This window comes from Akebia trifoliata, chromosome 3 (assembly GCF_017979445.1).
Source record: "Akebia trifoliata isolate Shusen 1 chromosome 3, ASM1797944v1, whole genome shotgun sequence".
Taxonomy (NCBI): Eukaryota; Viridiplantae; Streptophyta; class Magnoliopsida; order Ranunculales; family Lardizabalaceae; genus Akebia; species Akebia trifoliata.
In genome coordinates this window covers 53,515,925-53,541,467 of record NC_141377.1, presented here as the reverse complement: position 1 = coordinate 53,541,467, position 25,543 = coordinate 53,515,925, and the positions used below count along the sequence as shown (strand labels likewise).

At 35.4% G+C, this 25,543-nt stretch overlaps 1 protein-coding gene and 1 pseudogene across 2 annotated transcripts; both read left to right on the top strand.

Annotated features, from left to right (window-relative positions):
• The first annotated feature begins 4,249 nt into the window (after positions 1 to 4,249).
• LOC147407961 (crooked neck protein, putative / cell cycle protein) lies at positions 4,250 to 17,667 on the top strand. 2 transcript variants are annotated; one of them, XM_086436762.1, is made up of 8 exons: positions 4,250 to 5,642; positions 5,762 to 5,827; positions 14,885 to 15,029; positions 15,166 to 15,384; positions 15,987 to 16,203; positions 16,296 to 16,491; positions 17,065 to 17,215; positions 17,406 to 17,667. In XM_086436762.1, exons 1-7 carry the CDS (start codon positions 4,474 to 4,476, stop codon positions 17,177 to 17,179), a joined length of 2,127 nt encoding a protein of 708 aa, XP_086292888.1. In that variant the 5' UTR covers positions 4,250 to 4,473; the 3' UTR covers positions 17,180 to 17,215; positions 17,406 to 17,667. The 2 variants fall into 2 exon arrangements, with proteins under 2 accessions (XP_086292888.1, XP_086292887.1); XM_086436761.1 differs by having other exon boundaries at positions 17,365 to 17,667.
• Positions 5,834 to 14,873, top strand: LOC147407962 (two-component response regulator ORR23-like; annotated as a pseudogene).
• Positions 17,668 to 25,543: the final 7,876 nt, after the last annotated feature.

Genomic DNA, 25,543 nt, shown 5'->3' with positions numbered 1-25,543 from the left:
TCTAACAAATACGACATAAAGGTTCTCATAAAAAAATAAGGAATCAAACTCTTTGAAAAAGTTTTTCCATAAATAGATTGATCCATTTAAGAGTTGAGAGAGAGATTTGTCTACATTTTTTTTTTTTATGAATTTTAATTAGAAAAAAATAGAGGAGATGAAGTTGAAGACTTTGAGGTAATTATATTATAATAGATACTTCGGATTAGTTTGGTTCTCGGATTGGTTCGATTCTATTATACCCCTAATCCGGAATTGAACCAAATCAATCGGATTTTTTTATATACAATCCGCATCCGAACAAAACCATGCTCAATCTGAACCAATCCAATCCAAAAGACTTCGGATTGGTTCGGTTCTCGGATTTACCCAATCCAATGTGCACTCCTAATAAATACTTCTATCTTTATTCTCTTTCTTATTCTACCAATTTTCAATATTACCCCTCCAACTTTATTGTATTTCATCTTCTCTTCCATTTTTTTAACAATACCTCTCCGATTTTATCATTTATTCTCTCCTACTTCCTTAACCCTAAAGGTTTTTTAATAATACTTTTCTAATTTTATTATTTTTTCTTTTTTACCCTCCTTAATCCCAAAGAGGATGCCCATGTCGTAGGCACAGACAACCTGTGTAATGCATATATATATATATATAAACATGGGGGATGCTAATGTCCAATATCCCAAGGCTTGAGATGTTAGAAATATCCACGACTTCGGATTTTCAAAAATGCCCTCAAAATATATTTTTATCTTTTAGTACAAAAATATTAGAACAATTTAATATTTGTAGGATTATACTTTGAATAATGATTTTCTGATGCCCCCTCTGACATACGCCCCCCCTACGCTCTCATCACAAAGCTGTAGATCAGCGTATAGGGATGTTAGATTATCACGACTCTTATACTTTTGTATATGTAGAGATTTTCAATGGTATTTTGCTTCTTGTGCAATAAATGACTTTTAAGAATGGCATTGAGTTTACATAAGCACCATCTTGTAAGTACCAAAATGCCTTTATCTTTTACACTAAAAAATTAAAAGATGAAAATGTTAAAAACCACAAAATCGTGAAAGAAATGTCTCACGGCCTTTTTGTAACTTCTCAATTGCAATTAATAGTCCGCCACTCTATATCTCAAGCAGAATTTTCCACCACAATAACTTGTGAATACGTTCTCTGCGTTGTAATCACCTTCACAACGTACCTGTATGCATCCAATGCTAATGCATATCTTCTCGATAAAGTGTTTTCTTCCATGTGTTAGAACAGGCACACACAATAATTTTTACATCTATACAAAATAGTTAGCCAACTACTTTGCACAAAAGATCTAAAATACCAACTACAACCACATATAGGCAGAAATGTGTGATCATTACACATCAGAGCAATAGTATGCATCAACTATACCTAATACATTGAAAATGACGTCGTTTCACACATTACTGATGCGGATGTGTACAGAATCATAGATTCTTTTCATTGAGCTACGAGTGAGAAGCATCTATAATTTTGTGCACACAAACGTGTGAAACAATGTCAATTTTGATGTTACTCCAGCACGACTATGATATAAATCTTTGGATCATTAAAAGACTTTTGAGTAAGAGGGACACGCGTAATGCACATGCTTTCTTATTATTTATATATTAATTTAATTGATTGATTTAAGTATATCTTCTAATTTAATTCTCAATTCTCTAATTTTAGAGAAATGCTATTGTCACCCCAATTTTTTTAATTATTTCCACACACCCCAATTAAAGATTAAAACATACTTCTAAAACATTATAAAGGTTTGATTTAAATTATAGTCTCAACAATACAAAACATTACAACACTCATTCAAATAATTACAATAGTTGTTTACAGTTATGATTAAGCTCATATCAAATCTAGAAAAAAAAAAAAAAAGAGACATCCACTATTGGTATCCCAATTTTTTATTATTATTTTCAACTATTCAATTATTTTCTTCAGAAATTTTTATAAATGTGCACAATTTATGAAAAAATTCCAATTCCAGTATATTATTTAGCGATCTTATTAATAAATTACCAATGAGATTGCAGGTAACATTGAAGTACAATACGTTTGATATATATATATATGGGTGGCGTTTAAGGGCCAACTTTTTGGCAAAACATTTTTCAAAACATAAGTTAGAAGTTTTGGAATGGGCTGATTTTTGGTGAGGATGATCTCTACGGTGAGGAGATCATCATCACCAAAAATCAGCCCATTCCAAAACTTTTAACCCCATCAGAAATAATTTACAAAAAATGGATGGTTCACGATTTTTAAACTTGTAAACATGGGTTAGAAGTTTTGGTGATGATGATCTCCTCACCGTAGAGATCATCCTCACCAAAAATCAGTCCATTCCAAAACTTCTAACTCATGTTTTGAAAAATGTTTTGTCAAAAAGTTGGCCCTTGAACGTGACCCTATAATATATATATATATATATATAGGGCAATGTCCAGCAACAAACATTTTGACAAAACATTTTTCAAAACATGGGTTAGAGGTCTTAGAATGAGCTAATTTTTGGTGAGGATGATGTCTACGGTGAGGAGATCATCCTCACAAAAAATCAGTCCATTCCAAAACCTCTAACCATGTTTTGAAAAATGTTCTGCCAAAATGTTTGTTGCTAAAAGAGACCCACATATATATATATGGGTAGCGATCCATGGCCAACAGTTTGGCAAAACATTTTGGCAAACACATTTTTCAAAACATGGGTTAGAGGTCTGGAATGGGCTGATTTTTGGTGAGGATGATCTCTACGGTGAGGAGATCATCCTCACCAAAAATCAGCTCATTCCAAAACTTCTAACCTCATCAAAAATGGTTTACAAAAAATGGACGGTTCACGATTTTTCAACTTGTAAAATGGGGCTAGAAGTTTTGGAATGAGCTGATTTTTGGCGAGGATGATCTCCTCACCGTAGAGATCATCCTCACCAAAAATCAGCCCATTCCAAGACCTCTAACCATGTTTTGAAAAAGTGTTTGCCAAAATGTTTGCCAAACTGTTGGCCACGGATAGGGACCCTATATATATATATATATATATATATATATATATATATATATATATATATATATATGGGTCCCGTTCGGCACCCTAAGTTTTACCACACACTTTAACAAACGCGTTTTGTCTACATGGGTTAGAAGTTTCAGAATGAGCTGATTTTTGGTGAGGATGATCTCTATGGTGAGGGGATCATCCTCACCAAAAATCAGTTCATTCCAAAACTTCTAACCCCATCAAAATTGATTTACAAAAAAATTGACGGTCCACGATTTTTCAACGTGTAAACATGGGGCTAAACATTTCGGAATGGGCTGATTTTTGGGGAGGATGATCTTCTAATCATAGAGATCATCCTCACCAAAAATCAGCTCATTCCAAAACTTCTAACCCATGTAGGACAAAAAACGTTTGTTAAAGTGTGTGGTAAAACTTAGGGTGCTGAACATTTCCATATATATATATATATATATATATGGGTCGGGTTCTTACGACCCCTATTACGACTCACATTGCGACACACCGTTTTGTCTTATATGGGTAAGAATGTTTGGAATGGGCTGATTTTTTGTGAGGATGATCTCTATGGTGAGGAGATTATCCTTGCCAAAAATCAGCTATTATGATACTTCTAGCCCTATATTTACAAGTTGAAAAATTTTAGACTGTTCAATTTTTGTAAATCCATTTTGATGGGATTAGAAGTTTTGGAATGGGCTGATTTTTTGCCAAGATGATCCCCTCATCACAGAGATCATCATCACAAAAAATCAGCCCATTCCAAATATTTTTACCCATATAAGACAAATGGTGTGTCGTAATAACGCCATCCTATATATATATATATATATATATTTTAACCGAGGGAATATCTCATCAACATTATCAAGTGTGACAAACTAATCTCCCTTAGGGTCCCACATGATCAATCCCATACGAGTTTTAAGGGGACGAACTCAAACCCGTTTAAGTGTCACACAAGTTGGTGGCAGGGGATTCGAAGACAAGACGTGGGAACGAAGTCATCGCTGGTAATTTATCAGTGAGACAACACACCAAAATAAGTATAATTATTTTCATATGAATATTTACGAATAAATAAGTGCAAATCGAGTTAAGTGAGACGAGTTGACTCGTCCGAGACAACTCGATCTCCTAAATATTTCTTTGAAAGGGATTTTAGTTTTCTTCAAAATCTTCACTGGGAATGTCAGGTTTAGGGTTTCTTGGCTAAAAGTTCATATAAACAATGGAGGATACCATAAAGAGAAACATCGATCACTCCAAGGTGAGGAGAGAATTGGTCTCTTGGACGAGTTTTGAGCTTATTTGAGAACAAAGAGGAACCATTTTCTCAAAAATCCGAGCACTCGCTTCGAAGAAGAAAAATTGTGTGTGAGCTCCTGAGAGTAACAGCCATGGCGTCTTCAAAGAGAGACTCAAAAGATTCGGACCCATCGTTAGGTTACCTAACAAAGAAAGATACAGAGGTGAAGCTTCCTCGACCAACAAGAGTGAAGAACAAAACCCCTGCACCAATCCAAATCACAGCAGAACAAATCCTCAGAGAAGCTCGAGAACGCCAAGAAGCAGAGATCAGACCACCGAAGCAGAAAATCACAGATCCAACAGAACTCGCCGACTATCGAATCCGCAAACGCAAAGAATTCGAAGATCAAATTCGTAGAGTTCGATGGAACATCAGTGTCTGGATCAAGTACGCCAAGTGGGAAGAATCTCAGAAGGATTTCGCCCGAGCTCGATCGGTTTGGGAACGAGCACTCGAGGTCAATTACAGAGATCATACTTTGTGGTTGAAATATGCTGAAGTTGAGATGAAGAACAAGTTTATTAATCATGCCAGGAACGTTTGGGATCGAGCCGTGACTCTACTTCCTCGTGTCGATCAGCTTTGGTATAAATATGTTCACATGGAGGAGATTCTTGGTAATGTTGCAGGTGCTCGACAGGTCTTCGAGCGATGGATGAATTGGATGCCAGATCAACAAGGTTGGGTTTCTTACATAAAGTTTGAGCTTCGGTACAATGAAATTGAACGTGCGAGGGCGATTTACGAGAGGTTACTGCAATGTCACCCAAAGGTCGGGGTGTGGATTCGCTTTGCGAAATTCGAAATGAAGAATGGAGAGGTAGCTAGGGCTAGGAACTGTTATGAGAGAGCTATCGAGAAATTAGCGGATGATGAGGAGGCCGAGCAGTTGTTTGTTGCGTTTGCGGAGTTTGAGCAAATGTGTAAGGAGACAGAACGCGTGAGGTGTATCTATAAGTTTGCACTTGATCACATTCCTAAGGGGCGAGCGGAAGAGTTGTATAAGAAGTTTGTTGAGTTCGAGAAGCAACATGGGGATAGGGAAGGGATAGAGGATGCAATTGTTGGGAAGAGGAGGCTTCAGTATGGAGATGAGGTTAGGAAGAATCCTCTTAATTATGATTCGTGGTTTGATTACATTCGTTTGGAAGAAAGTGTTGGAAGGAAGGAAATGATTAGGGAAGTTTATGAGAGAGCTATAGCCAATGTACCTCCGGCTGAGGAGAAACGCTATTGGCAACGGTACATTTACTTATGGTAAGTGTTCTATTGATGTTGAGCTTGTAGTTACATAGATGGTATTATGGGTTTTTTCGTAGAATCTGTTGTGGTTTTTAATGAGTGGATTTAAATAGTTTTTTTCCCTGTCTACGTAGGATTTATTATGCTTTGTATGAAGAGCTTGATGCTGGAGACATGGAGCGAACAAGAGAGGTGTACAGGTAGTTTTTGTGCTTTCAATAAATATACATATTGGATTATCTCATAGACTTTCTAATTGTGGTGGTTACCATGTTTTGGAATTTCCTTAGTCATTATCTACATTCGCTTATCATTTATATATGAGTGCATATGTGCATTCATAACCGATATGACTTGTCTGATGTTTAGTGCTAGTGAAGAGACATGAGTACCTGCTACTGTATTCACCAAAGTCTCCGGCTTATTGAAAAAGTCATGATTAAATCTTGACTTTTTTCCTTCACTGTTTTAATCACGATTTGATTGCATCTTTTCAATAAGACGTGACTTTTACGAACTTCATGATTAAATCACGTTATTTGTGATTAAATAAGAAGAAATGAAATATGACATTGATGCTCTAGTTGGAGAATATTACCTTGATGAAGATGATGGTGACTATTTTACCAATAAAATGTAAGATAATAGTGATATAAATGAGGATGGCATTGTTTTTTTTGTTGTTGTGACCAATTGATAAATCCTAACTCAGACCTATGATTCTTATCTTTTTTCTATGTTGAACAAATTAAACCTTAACTATGGTGTGAACATTTGCTTACTTGTTGTGGATACATGGATGAAATCAATATAGGATTTGGTGATCGATTATTGTAGTTTAATATGGGATTGAATGACATAATATTAGAATACCACCAACTAGGAACAATTGCACAGTCCTAACTCTAACTTGATTTTTTCCTGATTTACTGACTTATTCCCAAACTCCGACTTGGTAACTATGCCTGCTACTAGAGCAAATCTTCCCACTCCTCTTCACAAGGTCTATTTTTCTAGCTACTAAGCACTCAAAAATCTTCATAGGTTTCTTTGGTCCAATTGGCTATCTCTATGATAAAGTTCTTCGAGTCCTTTTTATTAAGTTACGATTTTGTGTGAGTTCCACTGTAACGAAGTTGGATTGTCAATGAGGAAGAATAAGTAAATAGTCTTTCAAGAAGAGTTACTAATAATCTCCATCTTGGTTTGACTTTTTGATGCATTGTATCAAAAATAATTTTTTATGCCACACTTAAGAATGATCACAATATCTGGTATCCCAATTTCAAGTTATTCTTGGTTCATACCTATTCTCCATACCTTTCTTGTTGGTCACTATGACCCTTAATTGCATAAGGTTTGAGGCAGTTCTGGTTCTTTCAGGACATTCCCCTTGCGTTGGTGGGATAAATCTTTTTGGGATTGCATTATCAGAAGTTCAATTCATCTTATTGTGTAGTGTGTGTGTTTCAATTCATCGTATGTAATGATGCATGGCTGTGGATTGATTGGATGAATCAAATTTGATAGATCCTCTGATACGCCTTCTCTATTTCTATTAAAAGTCCTTTTTTTTGTTGGCTTTATAGTAATTAATCATCAATTAATCAAAGGTATCTGCAAGAACTTCCCATATCATAAGGATTTACATTGGGGTTCATCCATTTATGGATCATCTGACTTCCTATGGTATATCTTTGGAGTAGCAAGTTTGGCTAGAAAGATCTTTTGAAGAGGATAAAGTATTGCAAACTATCTATGGCACAAGTAGTGACAAAGTCGTGGGACAAGATGACTTCTTTATGGCGTCCTTCAAATTTCTAGTAGAACTTTCATTGTTTTAATACCGAAGTGGTTAGGAGCTGAAGATATTGTGTAGTTGAGACCGATTAGTCTGGTTGTGCCTTGTACAAAATTATCTCAAAGATGCTATTTTAGGCTTAGAGTGGTAATCGTAGTTGTGATTGTTCCATTACAAGGTGTCTTTATTATTGGTCATCAAATGGAGTGTTGATGACCAATAAATGTTTTGATTCGGGAGTGAAATTGGGGTCAAAATGGGTCATTTTGTTTACAAAAATGCTATGGATAAAGCATATGATTATTTTAATTGGGATTTTTAGGATATTTTTTTGGGTCATACGGAGTTTGGACAGATATAGATTAATTAGAATATGAAATGTCCTTTTGTAACATTCTTTTGTGCTGTTTTGATGTTTTATTAGGGTTGGAAATTAATTTCCAGAAGTGTAAGATTTTCCTGTTTTAGATTACCTTTGGGGGTCGTTTACAAGAGTAATGCGGTATGGACTCTCGTATAACAATGAGAGCAGGAAGGCACTCGTCTCATGGAAGACAATGTACCTTTCTAAAAGGGGAAAAGTAACTTTAATTAAGAACACGTTGGCAAGTATCCCAACCAAGTTCTCATCACTATTTATAATATTTAGGAGTGGTATTGCAATTGAATATATATTTATTTGCTTTTCTATATGGAATGATAAGGATGAAAAATGCAGGTTGCATTTGGTAAACTTGAAACTCATCTGTTCGTCAAAAAACAGAGGGGTTAGATTTCAACACTTTTGGGCAAATGTTTATGGAGATTTAGTGTTGATGAAAGATAGTTCATAAAATATAAATATAAACTAAGGAATTTTGGGTGGAAAAGTGGAGAACTGCAATCTTCCTTTGGGAATAGAGTGAGGAAAGACAAAGTTCTTCCAGAGTTTCATCATAGGATAACTTTCAGGGGGTGAAAAGTGAGTGTGGTCTGATGTAGGGAGGATCATTGGTGTGGTACATTGCCTCTCAAAATGCAAATTTCATTGGTGTTGATGAAGAAGTTCATAGAATAGAAGATAAGTAGTCAGGGAATTTAGGAAAAATGTAAGATAAGGAATTTTGGGAGGAAAAGTGGAGAAGCACGATCTTCCTTTGAGAATGGAGTGTGGAAAGATGGCCTCAAAGTTCTTCCAGAGTTCCATAATAGGGTAACGTTTAGGGTGCGAAAAGGGAGTATGTCTGACGTAGGGAGGATCGCTAGTGTGGTACATTGCCTCTCAAAATGTAATTTTTTCAGATTTGTACTTTGTTTCTTAAAAGAAGGGGTTTCTTATTCGAAATTTCGTTAGGCCACTGGGCTGAGTTGTGTTGGGATTTTAATTTCAGGATAAGCTTGAAGAGATTGGGAGCTTGAGGATTGGCCAAGTTTCTCTCTTTCCCATCCATCCTACAGACGTGGATCGACATATGTGGGTTTGAAGTTGGGATAGAGTCAGTGTTGTCAAATGCGGTCGCATATGCGAATATGCGATTGCATATGCTATTTCAAAAACAAAAATTGTACATGCTACCATCACATATCCAAAAATATGCTATCTGACTAATATGCGATGGCATACTGTCCAACGCTCATATATATATATATATATATATTTTTTTTTTGTGCAGCAAATGCGATGGCATACTATCCAACGGTCATAAATTTTTTTTTGCAGCATATGCAATGGCATACTACAAGATGCAATCGCATATTGTCCAACGGTCAGATTTTTTTTTTGCAGCATATGCCACCACATATGCGATGTGTTAAATTGCATATGCAAACAACACGTGCTGGTCGCACATGGTTGCATATGCTATTTAACAACATTGGATAGAGCATTCTCAGTCAATTTGTTTTACCAATCCCTAGTGCATGGCTTGCCTTTGGAATTCCCAGCTATAGTTTGTCTAGGGCCCAAAAGTCCCTTCTATGGAAACATTTTTCATTTGATTAGATGTTTCAGGTAAAATCTTTACTACTGGTCATAGTATTTCTTGGGGGTATTATTTTAGTGGACTTTTATTCTTTGTGTAAAGCCAATGGTAATTCTGTCTGCTAGTTACCTATCCAAAAAAAATGGTGATTCTGTTAATTAGTTGTTCATCCATCGCAAATTTGCACATGAAGTTTGGTTCTCATTTCATTTCACAATTCCACATTTTTTTATGTTTCCCTAATTTAGTGTCATCTCTGTTTTCAAAAAAATTGGAACACTGATCCTTAGTTCTAGAAATGATCTTCTGGAGTTTGACACCATTTACTTTTGTTGAGGCATCTGGAAGGTGAGGAATATTTTTATTTAGAAAATAAACACATTCTATAGGAGGTTACCATTAGCATTTTGAGATTCCTGTTCATTCGGTGTGAAAGCTTTTAAGGAGTTGTAAGGGTCTCATCTTTGATACACCGAACATGGTGTGGATCTATATTGAGTGATAGAGATGTATAAAATACTACAGTAAAAGATTATAGAGAGGTACCAAATACAACTGTATAAGAAATATTTGTGATTATAGTACAACATAAGAAGCTTTTTCCGTATTGGATTATGATCATTTTATAAACATTAAAATGTCTTGAAAACTTTTAAAAATAAAATATGAGATATCATTAAGTATGAAGTCATACGATCAATGTAAGCGTAGAGTCATCTTGTAAACGGGAAGTTGTTATCATATAGAATGAAATTTCTTGAAAATAAGCAAGAAGCTGAAAATGTTATTCTAGATAAGCTTGTAATGATCATAAGAAGCCAGTTGTTCGAGTGAAACTCAATCATGGGGACTCTTTCAGTAGATGAATTCTTAAATGTATGTTGGTCCAATACCCTTCAGTCCTCATGGTGCCTAAATACTCATTAATTCGAAGCCCTCACTTGGAAGCCTGTCATCTTGTCTATGTCAAATGCATAGCTTTTGGATATCCACTTACGTTATTTATCTTAGCTTGTTTGTAGGATGGTTATGTTGAGGTTTCCATGTTGTTTATCTACATTGCAGTCACCATCGCCTGTGACACATTGGTAGAGTTCCTTTTCTAGTGTGAATTTTTTGACAAAAACTGCCTTTCGTTCCATGCTGGGGCATTTGGAAGGACCGACAACCAGATTATTCAAGATTGTTGTTGGGAGATCTTGGAGGTCTATAAGGCTATCAGACAATTTCCTATTGAGTTATTAAAAACTAATACAAGAAATAGGCATTTTAGAAGAACTTGTACAAGATATGCATTGTCCAGGTTTATGGTATCACTACTCACAAACTTTGCCAGCTTACCAAATTGGCACCTTTGAATGGTGAACCCTGTTTTTTAAATGTATTTCTGTACAGGTATGTTGAAATTGAATACATGACCTTAAAGCTGGGATTTTATTTCAAATCGTTGAATTTTCTTTTACTTCTTGAAAATTTCTAAAAACACGGAACACCATGATTTGCAGGATAATTTTAATCCATATATTGAGATTTGCCCCATAAGCTGCTCTTATCCTTATATCCCCATTCTTCACCTTGAACTCGATACCATTGGGTTACCTACTAAAGAAACTCCGATCGTCAACTTAAAATTCGGAGTTTATGGAAAGAATGAATAAAATCAATAAGCTTTTAGATTGATTCAGGCCGCAGCGAAGACAAATTCAATCAAGGCAAGGGTCGATGTAATTGAGCTCGTCTTCTGTTATTGCTAGTTTGTTAATATCAATTCTCACTATCTTAATCTACGTTCCTTTGGTTTTTTGATACTCTCTCAGAACCTTCAATTTGTATGTTCCTTTTAATTGGAGATGTAATTGACCTTCATTGGGCATGAACAAAACATCTCATTTGACTCTCTTAGTTTATCTCCTATTGGGGCTACTACTGTACTTCCAAAAATGTGTCTGTTTCTAATTTTCTTTCTTTGGCCTTCCACTCATCCATCTCAACATTCTTCCCCTGTGTGCTCAATTTATTTACATGTTGCTTCTTGATTGCTCAATTTTCAGGACCATGCAGTGTAGCAGGTCTTATTGCCTACTTAAATGAAAAATTCTTTGAATTTTATTGGGATGCATCAATGACATTTCACTCCAAAAGCACACCTGTACATTTTGATTATAGGTAGGAGATTGAAGGTGGTGTTTGATCTTAGGTCCGTTGTATTACCCCCTAATAGACTTTTCTAGATGAATAGGTTTGGCAACTTCGATACACGGTTACTTTAACTAAGAAGTGTTAATTTTATGGGTGACTTCCATCTAAGGTTCTCTCTCCTTATGTATAATTAAACCTGGGCAATGAAAATTGCCACTTTGGTATTTCCCGAATATCAACTTTTACTAGGCATGCCCCTCCATGAGTGTCATTACTAAAGTTGGACTCTGTTTGAGAATGTCAGGCATATGAACATCACTAATAACAACGTCAAACTTGTTTATGTTCTCTCTCAACATCTTTAGAGCTAGAGCGGCTTGAGTAGTTGTAATAACATTATACTGGCATCGACGAAGAAGAGTTTCAAACACGCGTAGGTAAGTGAGATCATCATCCACAGATAGAACTCGCATGCCCACTGGAAACTGGTCTTTGGGTTCATCTTCACAAATACTCTCCCCCCCCCCCCCCCTCTTCTTTCTTCGATTGTCATTTTAGATCCCAATAGAAAATCAAACAGAGAAAACCCGCAATCCTTAAAGGATTTTCAGCTTTGAAGAAATCCCAAGAACTCTCCACACCAAACAAAATAAAGAACCACCCTAAAACAAAGAAAAACAACCACCCCAAACTTGTGATGAAAGGGATTACCCGTGGCGCTTGTGCCTACTTGTTGAAACCTGTTCGAATTGAGGAGCTCAAGAACATATGGCAACATGTAATCGGGAGAAGTCTCATCCAGGAACGGGTGAAGGTGAACAAGGACCCAGAGCGGCTGGACATGCTGATCGGAATGGGAAATTCAACAGGAAACAGAAATACCAGGATGAAGACGAGGATGATGAATTTGATAAAAATGGGCAGGAGATTGTGGACAGCTCAACCCAGAAGAAGCCTAGGGTTGTTTGGTCTGTGGAGCTGCACTACAAGTTTGTTGCGGCCGTTAATCAATTGGACCAGATGAATGTAGAGAGGCCTACTCGAGATAATGCAGCAAGCCATCTTCAGAAATATAGGCTTTACCCAAAAAGGATCAGCTGTGTGGTGAGCCATCAAGTTAACATGGTTGCTGCTCCCCTAAAGATCCCTCCTATTTGTGCATGGGTTCATTTGACAGACTTGGAGATTTTGATGCCTTGACTGGATCCGGGCAGCTTTCAAATCCCTCTAACATCTTTTCCACCGGGTGGGATGCTCGGTAGATTGAACACTCCTGCTGCTTTGAGCTTACATGGGGTCACATCATCTGGAGTGATTCAACTCGGTTGCACCCAAAACTCCGTCAGCTCCATAAATGATCTTGGGAAGCTGCATCAGGTCTTCTCACCTGGAAACCAAAATGGATGCCGACATCATTTGAACTCGACCAATTGCAACAAAGCAAGTGTGTATCTCGCATTGGAGAGTTCTCTACTCATTAATTATCTGACATTTTTTTCCACTTGCTTGTGCCTTCCCGGACATGGGGGGGCCATCGGTAGCTCAAGCAATTCTCTTCTCAATGTTTGGAACAACCAATTGTTGTCACAAGGACACCCACAACAGGCATGAAGTCAGGGAAGCTTGGGAAATCAAACTTCTGTTAGAGTGCTCTTACTTAACTCAGAATCTTTTGAGATAAGTGCTAGCGTTTCTTCTCATTTACTTGATCAATGACAGCTGGCAAAGTGATGTTCCATAGACTGGCTTTTCATTGAACCTTTTGCCACCAAGTGACCCTTTCAATCATATACTGATTTGTCTCCTAATAACTTGTGAGAAAATACTTCTTCGATGGCCCCAACTTTCAGGAGTAACTCACTTGATATTTCCCCCACTAGCGTGGTGACGCCATCTCTGCAGGATTTAAGAGGAGATACCCGATACCAAGCTGGCACGATTGGTGTTAATAATGTTTAGCATGATAACTTGAAGGTCTTGAACTCTGGAAGCATGGGCAGTAGGGTTGGTCAGAATATGAACTGCACCATGCAGCAGAAAAGGGAAGAGAATAAACAGGATTACGCACACAATTCAAATATTAACTTCAGCTCTTTAAACTCTTCGGTACCTGCCCGTGCTGTTGTGGATCCCTTGGGCCAGGAGGGTATGTTTATAAACGAAGACATCGATTGTGACATTTATCCTGTCAAAACTTGTATTTGAAACTTGGGTTGCACTACCAACTCCTAAAACAAAAAAGGGGGTGTAACAACATAAATATCCTTAAGATTACATTCTCTAACACACTCAACATACATCTGCCTTGGTTCTATTTATTCTAACGTAGTTCTAGTTATTCTAATGCCCTTGGACTCCAAAACAGCCATCCTCAGTTTTACTTTTGCATTGACTCCCTCTCTGGTCTCATTGACACATAAATTCATCTAAATACAGCATCTTCAAAGGAGAGACCTTTACTTTCCTTCTTTCTGAATTCCCCAGGGGATGACAACTGGGAGTAACGACCAAATGATCTGTCCCCATGATAAGAAAATGCCCCCCGCTCCTCCTCCTCCTATGCATCATCCAATACATATCCAAAAGTGAAAAGGAGGTTTCCACACTTCCCTCACACTACAGTGCATGAACAAGTGATCACGTCTCCCCATTTTCTTTAGACAATAAACATAAATCAACAAAATATTCCATCTAGAAATCAAGTCATCCTTTGTCAAAAATTGATCAACATTCGTTTCCCTAGCAAAGAATGATACATTGGATAGAATTTGAGATCCACACACTGAGTTAGGGCCTTAGGGCACATCGATCAAGATGACTTTCCAGTGTAGAAAGGTGAAGCAAACTTAGCATTTGTATCCAATGGCCAATACCTTGGGGTTATTTACCCAAGTATTTTGGTGTGAACTTATATGAAGTTGATTCGAAGCTTTTGGGCCATTTTACATCTTTCTTTCTCTCACACATACACACACTATTATGATATTATTGTTATGTCTGCCTCTTAAAGACCAAACCTTGTGTTTTCTGAATCCCCTTTTCACAATATAAATCCTAGGGGTTTCTTCTGTGGGCAAAAATGATAACTAATTAATTAGAAAATGTAACAGGCCCCTTCTCAGTTTATAACACTGATTATTGATGTGAGGACAATACAGTAGATTTGAGGTGGAATTTCTGTGAACCTTTTTTCATTCTCTTCTACATACTTTTTTCCCTTAGCTACTTGTATGTTTCATTTGGATGGGTTGTCACTTTGATTCAAATTTTGTAGTTTGTCTCATTCTTGTCCCAAAAGTTTTGGATAATGCACTGTAAATGTTGATGACATTGTTTTGTTCAATTATTTTGGCCAGGGAATGCCTTAAGCTGATTCCACATAAGAAATTCTCATTTGCAAAGATTTGGCTAATGGCTGCCCAATTTGAAATAAGGCAGAAGAATCTCAAAGCTGCACGACAAATCCTTGGCAATGCAATTGGGATGGCCCCCAAAGATAAGGTATTGTTATATTCTTTTTTGATGGATCCAAGTGCGGAGTTGTGTTTGTGTGTGGTATTACCACACACATACTGTACCTCCTCACCAAGGTGACATGGGTTTTTACATTTTCTTAATATATGCCTGTCACTGACAGATATTTAAGAAGTATATCGAGATAGAACTGCAACTTGGCAATATCAACCGGTGTAGAATTTTGTATGAGAAGTACTTGGAATGGGCTCCAGAGAACTGCTATGCCTGGAGCAAGTATGCTGAGCTGGAGAGGTCTTTGAATGAGACTGAGAGAGCTAGAGCTATTTTTGAGCTTGCAATAGCCCAACCTGCACTGGATATGCCAGAGTTGTTGTGGAAGGTGTGTAGATGGAATATTCTATTTTAGTGCTTAAATTTCAGTTGTTCATTATGTTAACAAGGTATCATAATTTAATGAATTAACACTGTCCGAAGTCAAGAATTTCAAATATTATTTCTTCATTTATATTAGGTCATCTAGTCATCCTTGTTATCGGAAACCTACAAGTATCTCAATTCAGAGACCAAATTTTGTTGTTGTTGTTGTATTGAATATCAATGCATATTTGAAATTCGTTACTAGTATTGTAGACCTCAGCTTCAGACTCTCATGTCATGATTCATGAAATGTTTTGAGACAGCTGATTGCTGGTTCCTCTTCTTATTTTCTTCCACTTGTTTTCAAGTTTCAATGATAAGTTTGTCCTATATACTTAGATGAAAAAGCTAAAATAGTAAAGTATTGTATCAAAATATTGTCTGATGTATACCTCTACATTTATCAGTGGCCTCATTTTGGGGAATGAAGAGTCACGTATCCATTTCCCATACCAATATCCATATTTTTGGCATGATTTGTGTTAACAGAATTTGGTCCGGTATATTTAGTAAATAAAGCTATAAAAAACAATTATAATGTGGCATCTATTTGTTGGATTACAGGCATACATAGATTTTGAGATATCAGAGGGCGAATATGAAAGAACTAGACAACTTTATGAGAGACTACTAGATCGGACAAAGCACTTGAAGGTCTGGATTAGTTATGCAAAGTTCGAGGCATCTGCTGCAATGGAAGAGGAAGGCGATGACATGCAGGAAGATAATGATCAGGACTCTCTTGTTGAACAAAAGAAGCAATGCCTCGAAAGAGCTAGAAGTAAAGCAAAATTACATTTTATTCGAGTTTTGTGAAAATTAGCCCATAGTTAAAAATTCTAATTATAATATTTATTCTTTTTTATTCACCAGGGGTTTTTGAGAATGCTATGAACTATTTTAGAACGTCTGCACCTGAACTAAAGGAGGAAAGAGCTATGCTTTTGGAGGAGTGGCTGAATATGGAGAGCAGTTTTGGTAGCATTGGAGATGTCAGCATAGTTCAGAATAAGCTACCAAAGAAGCTCAAAAAGAGGAGGGAGATTGTTTCTGAGGATGGTCCTACTGGGTATACCATCAACTTTTCATCATTCTCTATTCTTTTGTTTTCATGGCACAGTTGTAATTTGGAAGAAAAATGCTCAAGTGACTTGAAATAACACTCAAGAGTAGCAATGAGAGTGTACTTGAGTATGCAAAAAACCATAGATGCTTTTTCTTGAGATACGAGTGTTCTACACTCGAAGAAAATCGATGGTTCTCTGCACACACACTGCTACTTTGAGTGCTATTTCGAGGCATTGGGCTTGGTGAGCTCATGCAAGCTGGAAATATAACTTAACATGTTTCCATTCTGCTTGTGCAATGGGCGGCTCCAACCAATAAATATGTTACCTTCTATCATTTATGAGAACTTATATCGCCAAAGACACAATATTTATGGAAAAGAGGTGTTCGTTAAAAAATAGAATGGTTTTTGCATCCCAGACACCATATTTAATTTTTTTAGTCCTAGTGTGTGATAAAGATGGTGGTGTGGAAATATAAGCTCTCATATTTATGTATGTTCAAGTTCGTTCTTCGCTTAAGTTTTGTCTTCTATCATGTAAAGGTTCATTCTGACCTTGAGAAACCTTTGCAGGTATGAGGAATATTATGATTATATATTTCCCGAGGAATCTGCGGCCCCGAATCTTAAAATTTGGGAAGCTGCTTACAAGTGGAAAAAGCAAAAACTTAGTCATACTGAGGATTGATGAACGAGATTCCGATGGTTGTCACCTTTGCAAACGGTAATTTATTTTCCTAGCAAAGCATTCTTACTTCAAATATTTCGATGTTTTTTCCTAATGACTGATAGCTTAGTTTATAAACTGCATCATTGCTTGCTTGCCTAAATCCTTAGTCCATTTGACTTATAATTTATATTGTTGATTATTAGGAAAATGATGCACGTCCCTACACTAAATCTCTTCCTTGTAGATTGTTGAAGTTTTTAGAGTGGAAGATCATCTGTGATGGCTTGAGCAGCTAAATAAACAGGTGAGATCTCCAGGGGGGCACACCCTTTGCTAACATTGGAATATTGGATAGTTTGTTTGCTAGCCTTGGATTGTTTAGGTTAGTTCAGTTCGGAATTCAGAATGTAAAATATACATGTAAACATCACTTTTTTGAATCCCCACCATTTAGAGAACATAAGATTTTTTAATGAAAGAAATGTTTATTGTAGTTGTACAAAGAACTGGTTTTTTTGAGGAGATTTTATATCACCACACCTATTTTGATTATTACTCCAAGTTATGTAATTATGCGTAACACAAGTGGATCAAATAAGAGGAAGAAAAGTGAGCAAGTTCAAGGGTGATAGAACAACAATCTGACATTCAATTTCTCTGTAACCAGTCCTTTTAGAGTTGAAAGAGTTTTTCTTAGAAAGACAAATCGGATGGCCTGCGGGGGTTAAGGAAATTGAATTGGTGTTTGGAAAAGAATGGTGTGGACAATATAAGTTCTGTTTTTTGATGAATCCACCTGATCCGATTTTTTGATATTTTATTTATCGTTAGGTCTAAAGTCTGGTAAAGTTCAGTTTGATAGACATGCGAGCCACAAATAGTCTACATTGTTGACTTCGGCCCTATGATCGGGCCCATGGATGGGTCCTACTCCCGGGCGAGAGCGCCAAATTCTCTTCAACACCGATTTAATCATTTAAATTACTAAATAAAAATAAAAATAGAAGAGATTCAGAACATTTGAGTCATTTTTTCTGAAAAGCCGTACAAGAGTGACTTCAGCATTCTTCTTTTCTGAAATAGTCGCTGCTGGAGTGGTTTCAAAGATTGACCTTATATTTCGCACTTTTAAGATTGACCATATATGCTTTTCACTCGTATCTGGATGAAATTCGTCTAAGGTTCGTAACCACCTCCACATTAGCAGTGCGAAATGTGATTGCCACATTAGCAAATTGCGAAATGTGGTCACTTCGGCGTTATTCTTCCTAAAATTGCTGAACAACCCAATGTTTTCCCACATTTTCTTAAAACAGTCTCGTATAAATCGTTGGATTATCACTAATTTTTTTCTTCTTCTAATAATCTCTCAAACACTGCAGCTATAAAAAAAATGCTATTCAAGTGATTTATATAGGATTATTTTAAGATAAAGAGGGGAGATAAAAGGAAAATCCTGGTGGACTGTGATTCTCACTGTGTTGATGTGATAGTCTTAAATGTGTTTTCTTGAGATACGGGTAAAAATTTTTTACCAATAGAAACGTGATTCTCACAGTAAATCCCAATGTCACGCCCAACATTACTCAAGTTAAATAGTTTGATAGTCTATCAATTTCAGAAAATATTGGACAATTTAACATTTTAAACTGCTTCTAGTGCAATATTATTATTTTTATGATAAATAATAAAATCAATATTATTTTATAATTTCCTCTGTAACTTGGAAAATATGGGTAATAGTCGAGTGAGGATATTTGAGTAAACACGGCTAAGATAGTATTAATAGGAGGATACTTTCAGTAATCCTAGGAGAACGGGCATCTACAAAATTTGTGGTTAGAAAATCTATGATTTTCATCACTCCGTACATTTGATGGATTGCAAAGAATGTCATTTGAGATTGGGAAAGTTTTGTGCAGGTGTCTTCAGGGTTCTCACGAGTGGGGGAAGGGGTGCAGTCATCGGTTCACATAGGGTTGGACAATGGGTCGGGTTGGATCATGTTCGTTTTCGTATTGTATTGTATCGAGTTAAGGGTATTATGAAAATTTACCAACTCCAACCCATTTATAAATATATATCTACCTGATCCAACCCACATGTAACCTATTTAATAAAATTTTAATCTTTATTGAAAAAAATAAATTTTATTTTCACTATAAAAAATAAAATATTATTATTAAAAATAAAATCACACAAAACCATTTATAAATATATGTACCTGATCCAACCCACATGTAACTTATTTAATAAAATTTTAATCTTTATTGAAAAAAATAAATTTTATTTTCACTATAAAAAATAAAATATTACTATTAAAAATAAAATCACACAAAATAAACTAAGTTCAATGAGAAAAATAATTTTCTTTTGATTTTTTTTTTCAAAGTTCATAGAATTTTATCCTTTACAACCATGTGGCATGAGATCATGTTTTTGGATACCATAAAGTGATGTAGTCAAAAGCTTCCCTTACTAACTTAGTAAGAAAAGTATTTTTCAATATTATTATTATTATAATAGATTAAGTAAAGTGTATTTCATTATCACATAAGACATAATAGCTTTACTTAGTAAGATCTTAAATCTTATTAGAAGTCATTTTACCAAATATTAGGAATCAAGCACTAAATAAATAATTTATTAAGAAAAATATTTTTTATTTCCCAAACTAAAGTTTAACCATTTATTAATTTAAAAATAACTTAAAACACTCTTTGTATTTTATAGAATTTAATAAAAATAAATATTATGAAAAAGTTCTAGGAGATTTTAGAAAAAAATGAGTAATTCAAAAAATTCTTAAATAATTATTGATATATTTAAAATTACATGTTAATAACAAAATAACTAAACTGGTTAGGCGGGTTGACGCCCAGAACTCAAACCCAATGTTTGATCGGTTGACATTATTATGATTCAAACCCAATTATGCTTTACCCAAATCAACCAACTTCGTGTCATGTTCACAGGTTGTGTTGAGTTTACCACCCCTAGGTTCAAATTTTTTCTAGGAAAATCCTAGAGGAATTTGTTTTCCACTGTGTTTCACACTACATTGACGTGTCGACCATAGATATATTTCCTCGAGATACGAGTAAAAAGCATATATGGTTATAATAACCATAAATGCATTTCCGCGAGATATGAGTGAAAAGCATTTATGGTTATGTGCACACCTCCTCATCAGCACAGTGTGAAATGTAGTGAAAAACGAAATTCCCCAACACGACTCTTATTTTTAGGACAATGTGATTTTTTTTTTTTTTGAGGATATTTATGTAATCAGGTCGAAATATAAATATATAACCTATGACATATTTAAAAGAGGGGGAGATGGGGAAAGAAGAATCACTTCGTAATCCTTGGCTTGTGATGGTAAAATGATCGAGTGCTTCCGAGGACATAGCCCATACGTGAACCTCGTAGATACTTGTGTTTATGTTTTTGCATTATTTTAGATTGTATGTGGAAGTAAAAAAGAATGGGCTCCATCTCAAGGTCTTAGTGATTGGTTGGGGACTCTTTGGAACATGGTCCTCCACGACACAAATTCTCTAACGTCCTAAGTTGGTACAATTTCTTTTTAGGGAGGTTTTAGAGTAGAGAATGCGTACCTTAGTAAGTGGTTGATGGCCTATTTATAGTCATGATTTTTAAACTCGTCCGAGACCGAGACGTATCATCCGAGTTAACTCGATATCAGAGTTGAACGAGACAAATTCACAAAGTCATTTTTTGATCGAGATTTATGAGTCACAGTTTAATTTATTGATTTGTCTCACGAGACGTCTCAAATGTATCAAAAAACTCGTCCGAGATGACTCGATATCAGAGCTGAACGAGATGAGATGAAATATACCGAGTTTAAAAACCATGATTTATAGAGAAAATAAAGTAGATCTTTATCATTTCCTTTCCTGATTTTTATCCCTTCTTTTAAGAATTTTTTTGGTTTTTAGGACTTCCCTAATTGATGAGAACTCCCCCTCATTTAGCTTTGTGAACAACATTATTTCTTGGATTATGTGCCTCATCTATCCTTGATTTTTAGGTTTTAGGTTAATCCTGGACTTATTGCTTTTTCTGAACAACCCTTGGTCCTTCTGATCTTACACACTCCGAATTGATCTTGAGGAGACCGATCTCCGAGCTCTTTACCTTGAGCACCATACTTGATGAAATGGGGACAAATCCCAAAATGACATCTGGCAAATCTGTTAAAGGGCGATGTCTTTTATGCTCCATAGTGTGTTTGTTATTTCCTATCAATTCTTAGCAACAAAAACGTCCTAAGCCAAAATACAGCATGATGGGGTGATATCTAAACATTCAGAGTTTTCCCTAGATTTTTTACTGTCCAAATCTTGCAATAAACATTTCAATCCCACCCAACATCAAATCAAAATAATTTGGATTCCCACCCAAATAGGTTACTATATGAAAGAGTGGCTTAGAGAAATGCATGTTAGATTCAGAAATAGAATCGTCAAAAGATTGATTAATTGACGGTATTCAGATAAAGAATAACCATCAAATTAGTAGACTTGTCGAACTTAGGGCCGACTCAATACAAGTTGAGGTCTAAAGACTAAAACTCTAAATGGGTTTTTATTTTTTATTTTTAATAAAAAAGCTCTCCAATAATCCAACATGGATCTATTAAAATGTTAGTGAGTTTTTTTTTTTTTTTTTAACAAGTTCCAACTTGGAGGAACCGTAAGGTTTGTGTAATGTGTCTCATATTGTTCATAACCTCGTACACTATCTTAGCTCAATATGATTGTAGGTGATGTAAAATTTTGTTTAATTTAGATTAAACATATAATATCTTGATATAAAAGCTAAATCTCATAAGTGAAAATACCAGACTTGAAATCGATCCAATTATCCTCGAAATTTATAAGCATGATTTTAGAACTTGGAATTTGGTCTCGTCTCTCGTCTGAGTTACCCTTTAATTCGGTTAACAATTGCTTATTAATATACACTTACATGTAAATAATTATAATTTAATTTATAAAATAAGGTGGATTATAAGATTATCAATCATAAAACCATATTTTTATTTAGAAAATAAATATTTAAATTATTAAAAATAATCATTTTAATAATAAAAAATACAAAAACTTGGTTGACTTGGTCAAATTTTATTGACCCGGGTAAGATTTTAGAAATATCGCTTGAGTCATCTCGATTGCCAAACAAGATATTGGGCTTGCAAGATGAGTCTGATGAAATATTTCACTTGTTCTTTAATGATAGGTCTTGGGTGAGATTTGAAACCATCTATATAATAAAAAACAATGGTGGATCCCACTACAGCTACATTTTTTGGGGAGTAGGGTCTTCATTACTCCACTTTATTATTTTCATATTTACTCCTACAATTTTATTTTCTTCCCTCTCCTTTCTTTTCGATAATACCCTTTCAATTTTACTATTTTTCATCTTTTATCACTTTAACCTCAAAATGAATGCTTGTGTTGTACGTTAACTCTAATTTATATGATAAAACATAACTGTACAGTCCACCTTCGTTACAGTTTTATGAGAGATAAACGTCTTCTCAACTACAATTATTGGGGAAGGGAACAAACATCCCACCTAGTTATATCTCCTGCTTCAAATTTTTTTTCTTTACTCTCCACCCCTTTACTTTTTTCAACAATTCCCATCTAATTTTACTATCTTCATCTTTTATCCCTTCAACCTCAAAATTTAATAATTCCCTTCTAATTTTATTATTTTCCCCTTTCCCCAAAGTTGATGCCTATGTCGTCAGCACGGGCAGTTTCACTATCTGTACAGGGTTGGGGTAGTTTTGTGGTCATCCATCGGTACTTGTCGATTCAGGGGCACAAGAAAAGGGATACCATTTGTTGCTCAAACAACAACATGAAATACTATTTATACTATAGATACGTGATTTTCATATTCGAATATCACCTCTAAGAGGATTTGGAATTGCCACCATTCACTTTTGTAAATAGGTGTGAATAATCACTTGAAAAGTATTTTTAGAAAAAACATCGTTTTGGTATCATAGTGACTCTCGTATGGATAAAATATTGAGCTACCTAAGATTTAGATAAGTGGTTCGATTAGAGGGAGGATAAGGTTTTAGGCACTCGTCTCTCTCCATCAAATGATGATAACCTTAACAACATGGTCATTTTTTATATAAAAAAAATAAAAATGATCGAATAATCGACGACTTGTACCCTTAAAGGTAAGGGATTTACTATCGGTTTGAATCATAAGGATCATCTCATTAACGGAGTTGATCTCATCAATACCATGCCTTAAGAACCTAATTTTCGAAAGTGTTGGCTAATGGCTATGGGCTCATTCTCATGGGTTGAGAATAGTCCATTTATCGATTACCTTAAAACGTATTATGTTAGGGGTTTAAAATAATTTCTTTTCTAAAATAATTATAACCCCTACATTTTCGATTGAACCGAAGTCTGATCTTCCGGAGGTAAGGGAGGGGGAGCATTATATCTTAAAGGCTTTCTAAAAAATAAAATTAAAGAAATGAAGGGGGAGGTAGAAGAGGGAGATAAAAAAGGGAGAGAGGAGAGTGCAATACTATATTTAACCCACCTTAAGGCTTGGGCCTTTCTTTTACTTCTTCTTTTTTCTTCTCCTTCTTGAGTTTTTTGTAGTTATATGAGTTTCATTTTTAGAGAAAAAAATAGTTTACAAGGGAGAGTGTGAGTTGAGTAGAATGAGATTGAGAAACTTCTTATTTGAGTTTTTAAGGCTTGAGAGTATGAGTCTCTTTTTAAGAGATTAGGGGAGTATTTATTGGATTTTTGAGTTGTTTTCAAGGTTAGAAATGTTAAAAGGGAAAGGTTAGAAGGTAATAGGATGATGTGTAAGTATAAAAGAGGTGTCATTTGGAGGTTAGAGAAAGGTATTTGTGTAAGGTGGTGGGAATATGTCACTTTGGACCTAACCCATTTGAGTTGAGTGTTAGGTGTGGTATTTGGTTAAAAGAATGAGTTGTGTAGGGGATTAGGTGATTAGGTTTTGGGATAGTGGAGGAAGTGGTGACAAGTATCTCAAAGGCGTGTGTGTGTGTATGTTAGGTGAGTTGATTAAGGAGAAGAGGAGTAGATGTTGGTTAAAAGAATTTGGGAGGTGAAGGGTAGTGGTGACAAGTGTCCCCCTTGATGATCAAGGATTGCATGGATTTTTATTGCGATTGATTATGGGTATGGATATGGGTAAGGGTATGAACTTTAGGTTTGGACTTGATTGAGTTGGGTTTTTATCTTGATGATGGCTTCGATTTTAGAATTGAATTGAGTTTATGGTTTGAGTTAGAGTTGGGTTGTATGAGATTATAGTTATGTTAGGTTAAGGCCTTAACTAAGGTTAGGCTTGTTTTAGGGTGAGGCTAAAATGGTTTTTAGGGGGGGTTGAACATTAGTAGGTCTTAGGTGGGTTTTGAAAGTTTTCGAGTTTGGTATTTGAGGGTGACAAATGGAGAATGTTAGGGGCTTGTAAGGCCTTATTGTGGGTCCATGAGACCTTTACGGGTCTTAGGATCTTTTGATTTGATCAAAATGTTGATTTTTGTTGATTTGGACTTTTTAGGCCTATTGACGGATTTTACTACAAAAATTGATTTTTTTAGGTTCTTTTGAGTGGGGGTTTGTTCAAATTGGGCTATCTACACTTACAATAGTGGATCAAGGTATGTAGAGTAATGGATTAGAGTATGCAACGAGCAAAAGTTTGGATAAAAGGTCCTGGTCTTAGAATATATGCAGAATTTCAAGGATAATTTTTAATTTATTATTTTTTAAATTCTCTTTCTTTTTCAAGAATGTTTCTCCAATTTTCTTTTTCTCTTCTATTATATAAAGATATCCCTCTAATTTTATTGTTTTTTCTTTTCCACCCTCAATGCAGATGAAAAAGTCATGCTCCAAACTCTAATATATTTAGAAAGACTTACCCGATAGGCTTAATTATTGCATTTTTATTATAAAAAACTCTCTTGGAATCTTGACAATTCCAAGGAAACCGTATTTTATGATGTTTGTTACCCATCAAACCTTACTTTATCAAGTTTATTATCCAACAAATCTTGTATTGGGATCCATGTAATAAATTCAAATTTTTGGGTTTAATTGGTTACTTAACATAGCTTGGAGTGAATCCTAACCACATAAATTTGAGGCATCTAGATGCCACATGTTTATAGAGGATAAAATTCTAAGAACTCCAAATAATAATAAAAATTGAAAAAAAATAAAATAATACTATTTAATTTTAATTTTAAATTTGAGAGATCGGTATCCATCTATTTTCAACACCTTCGACCAAGCTAAAAAAGGAATATTTTTTGAATTTTTTTTCTTA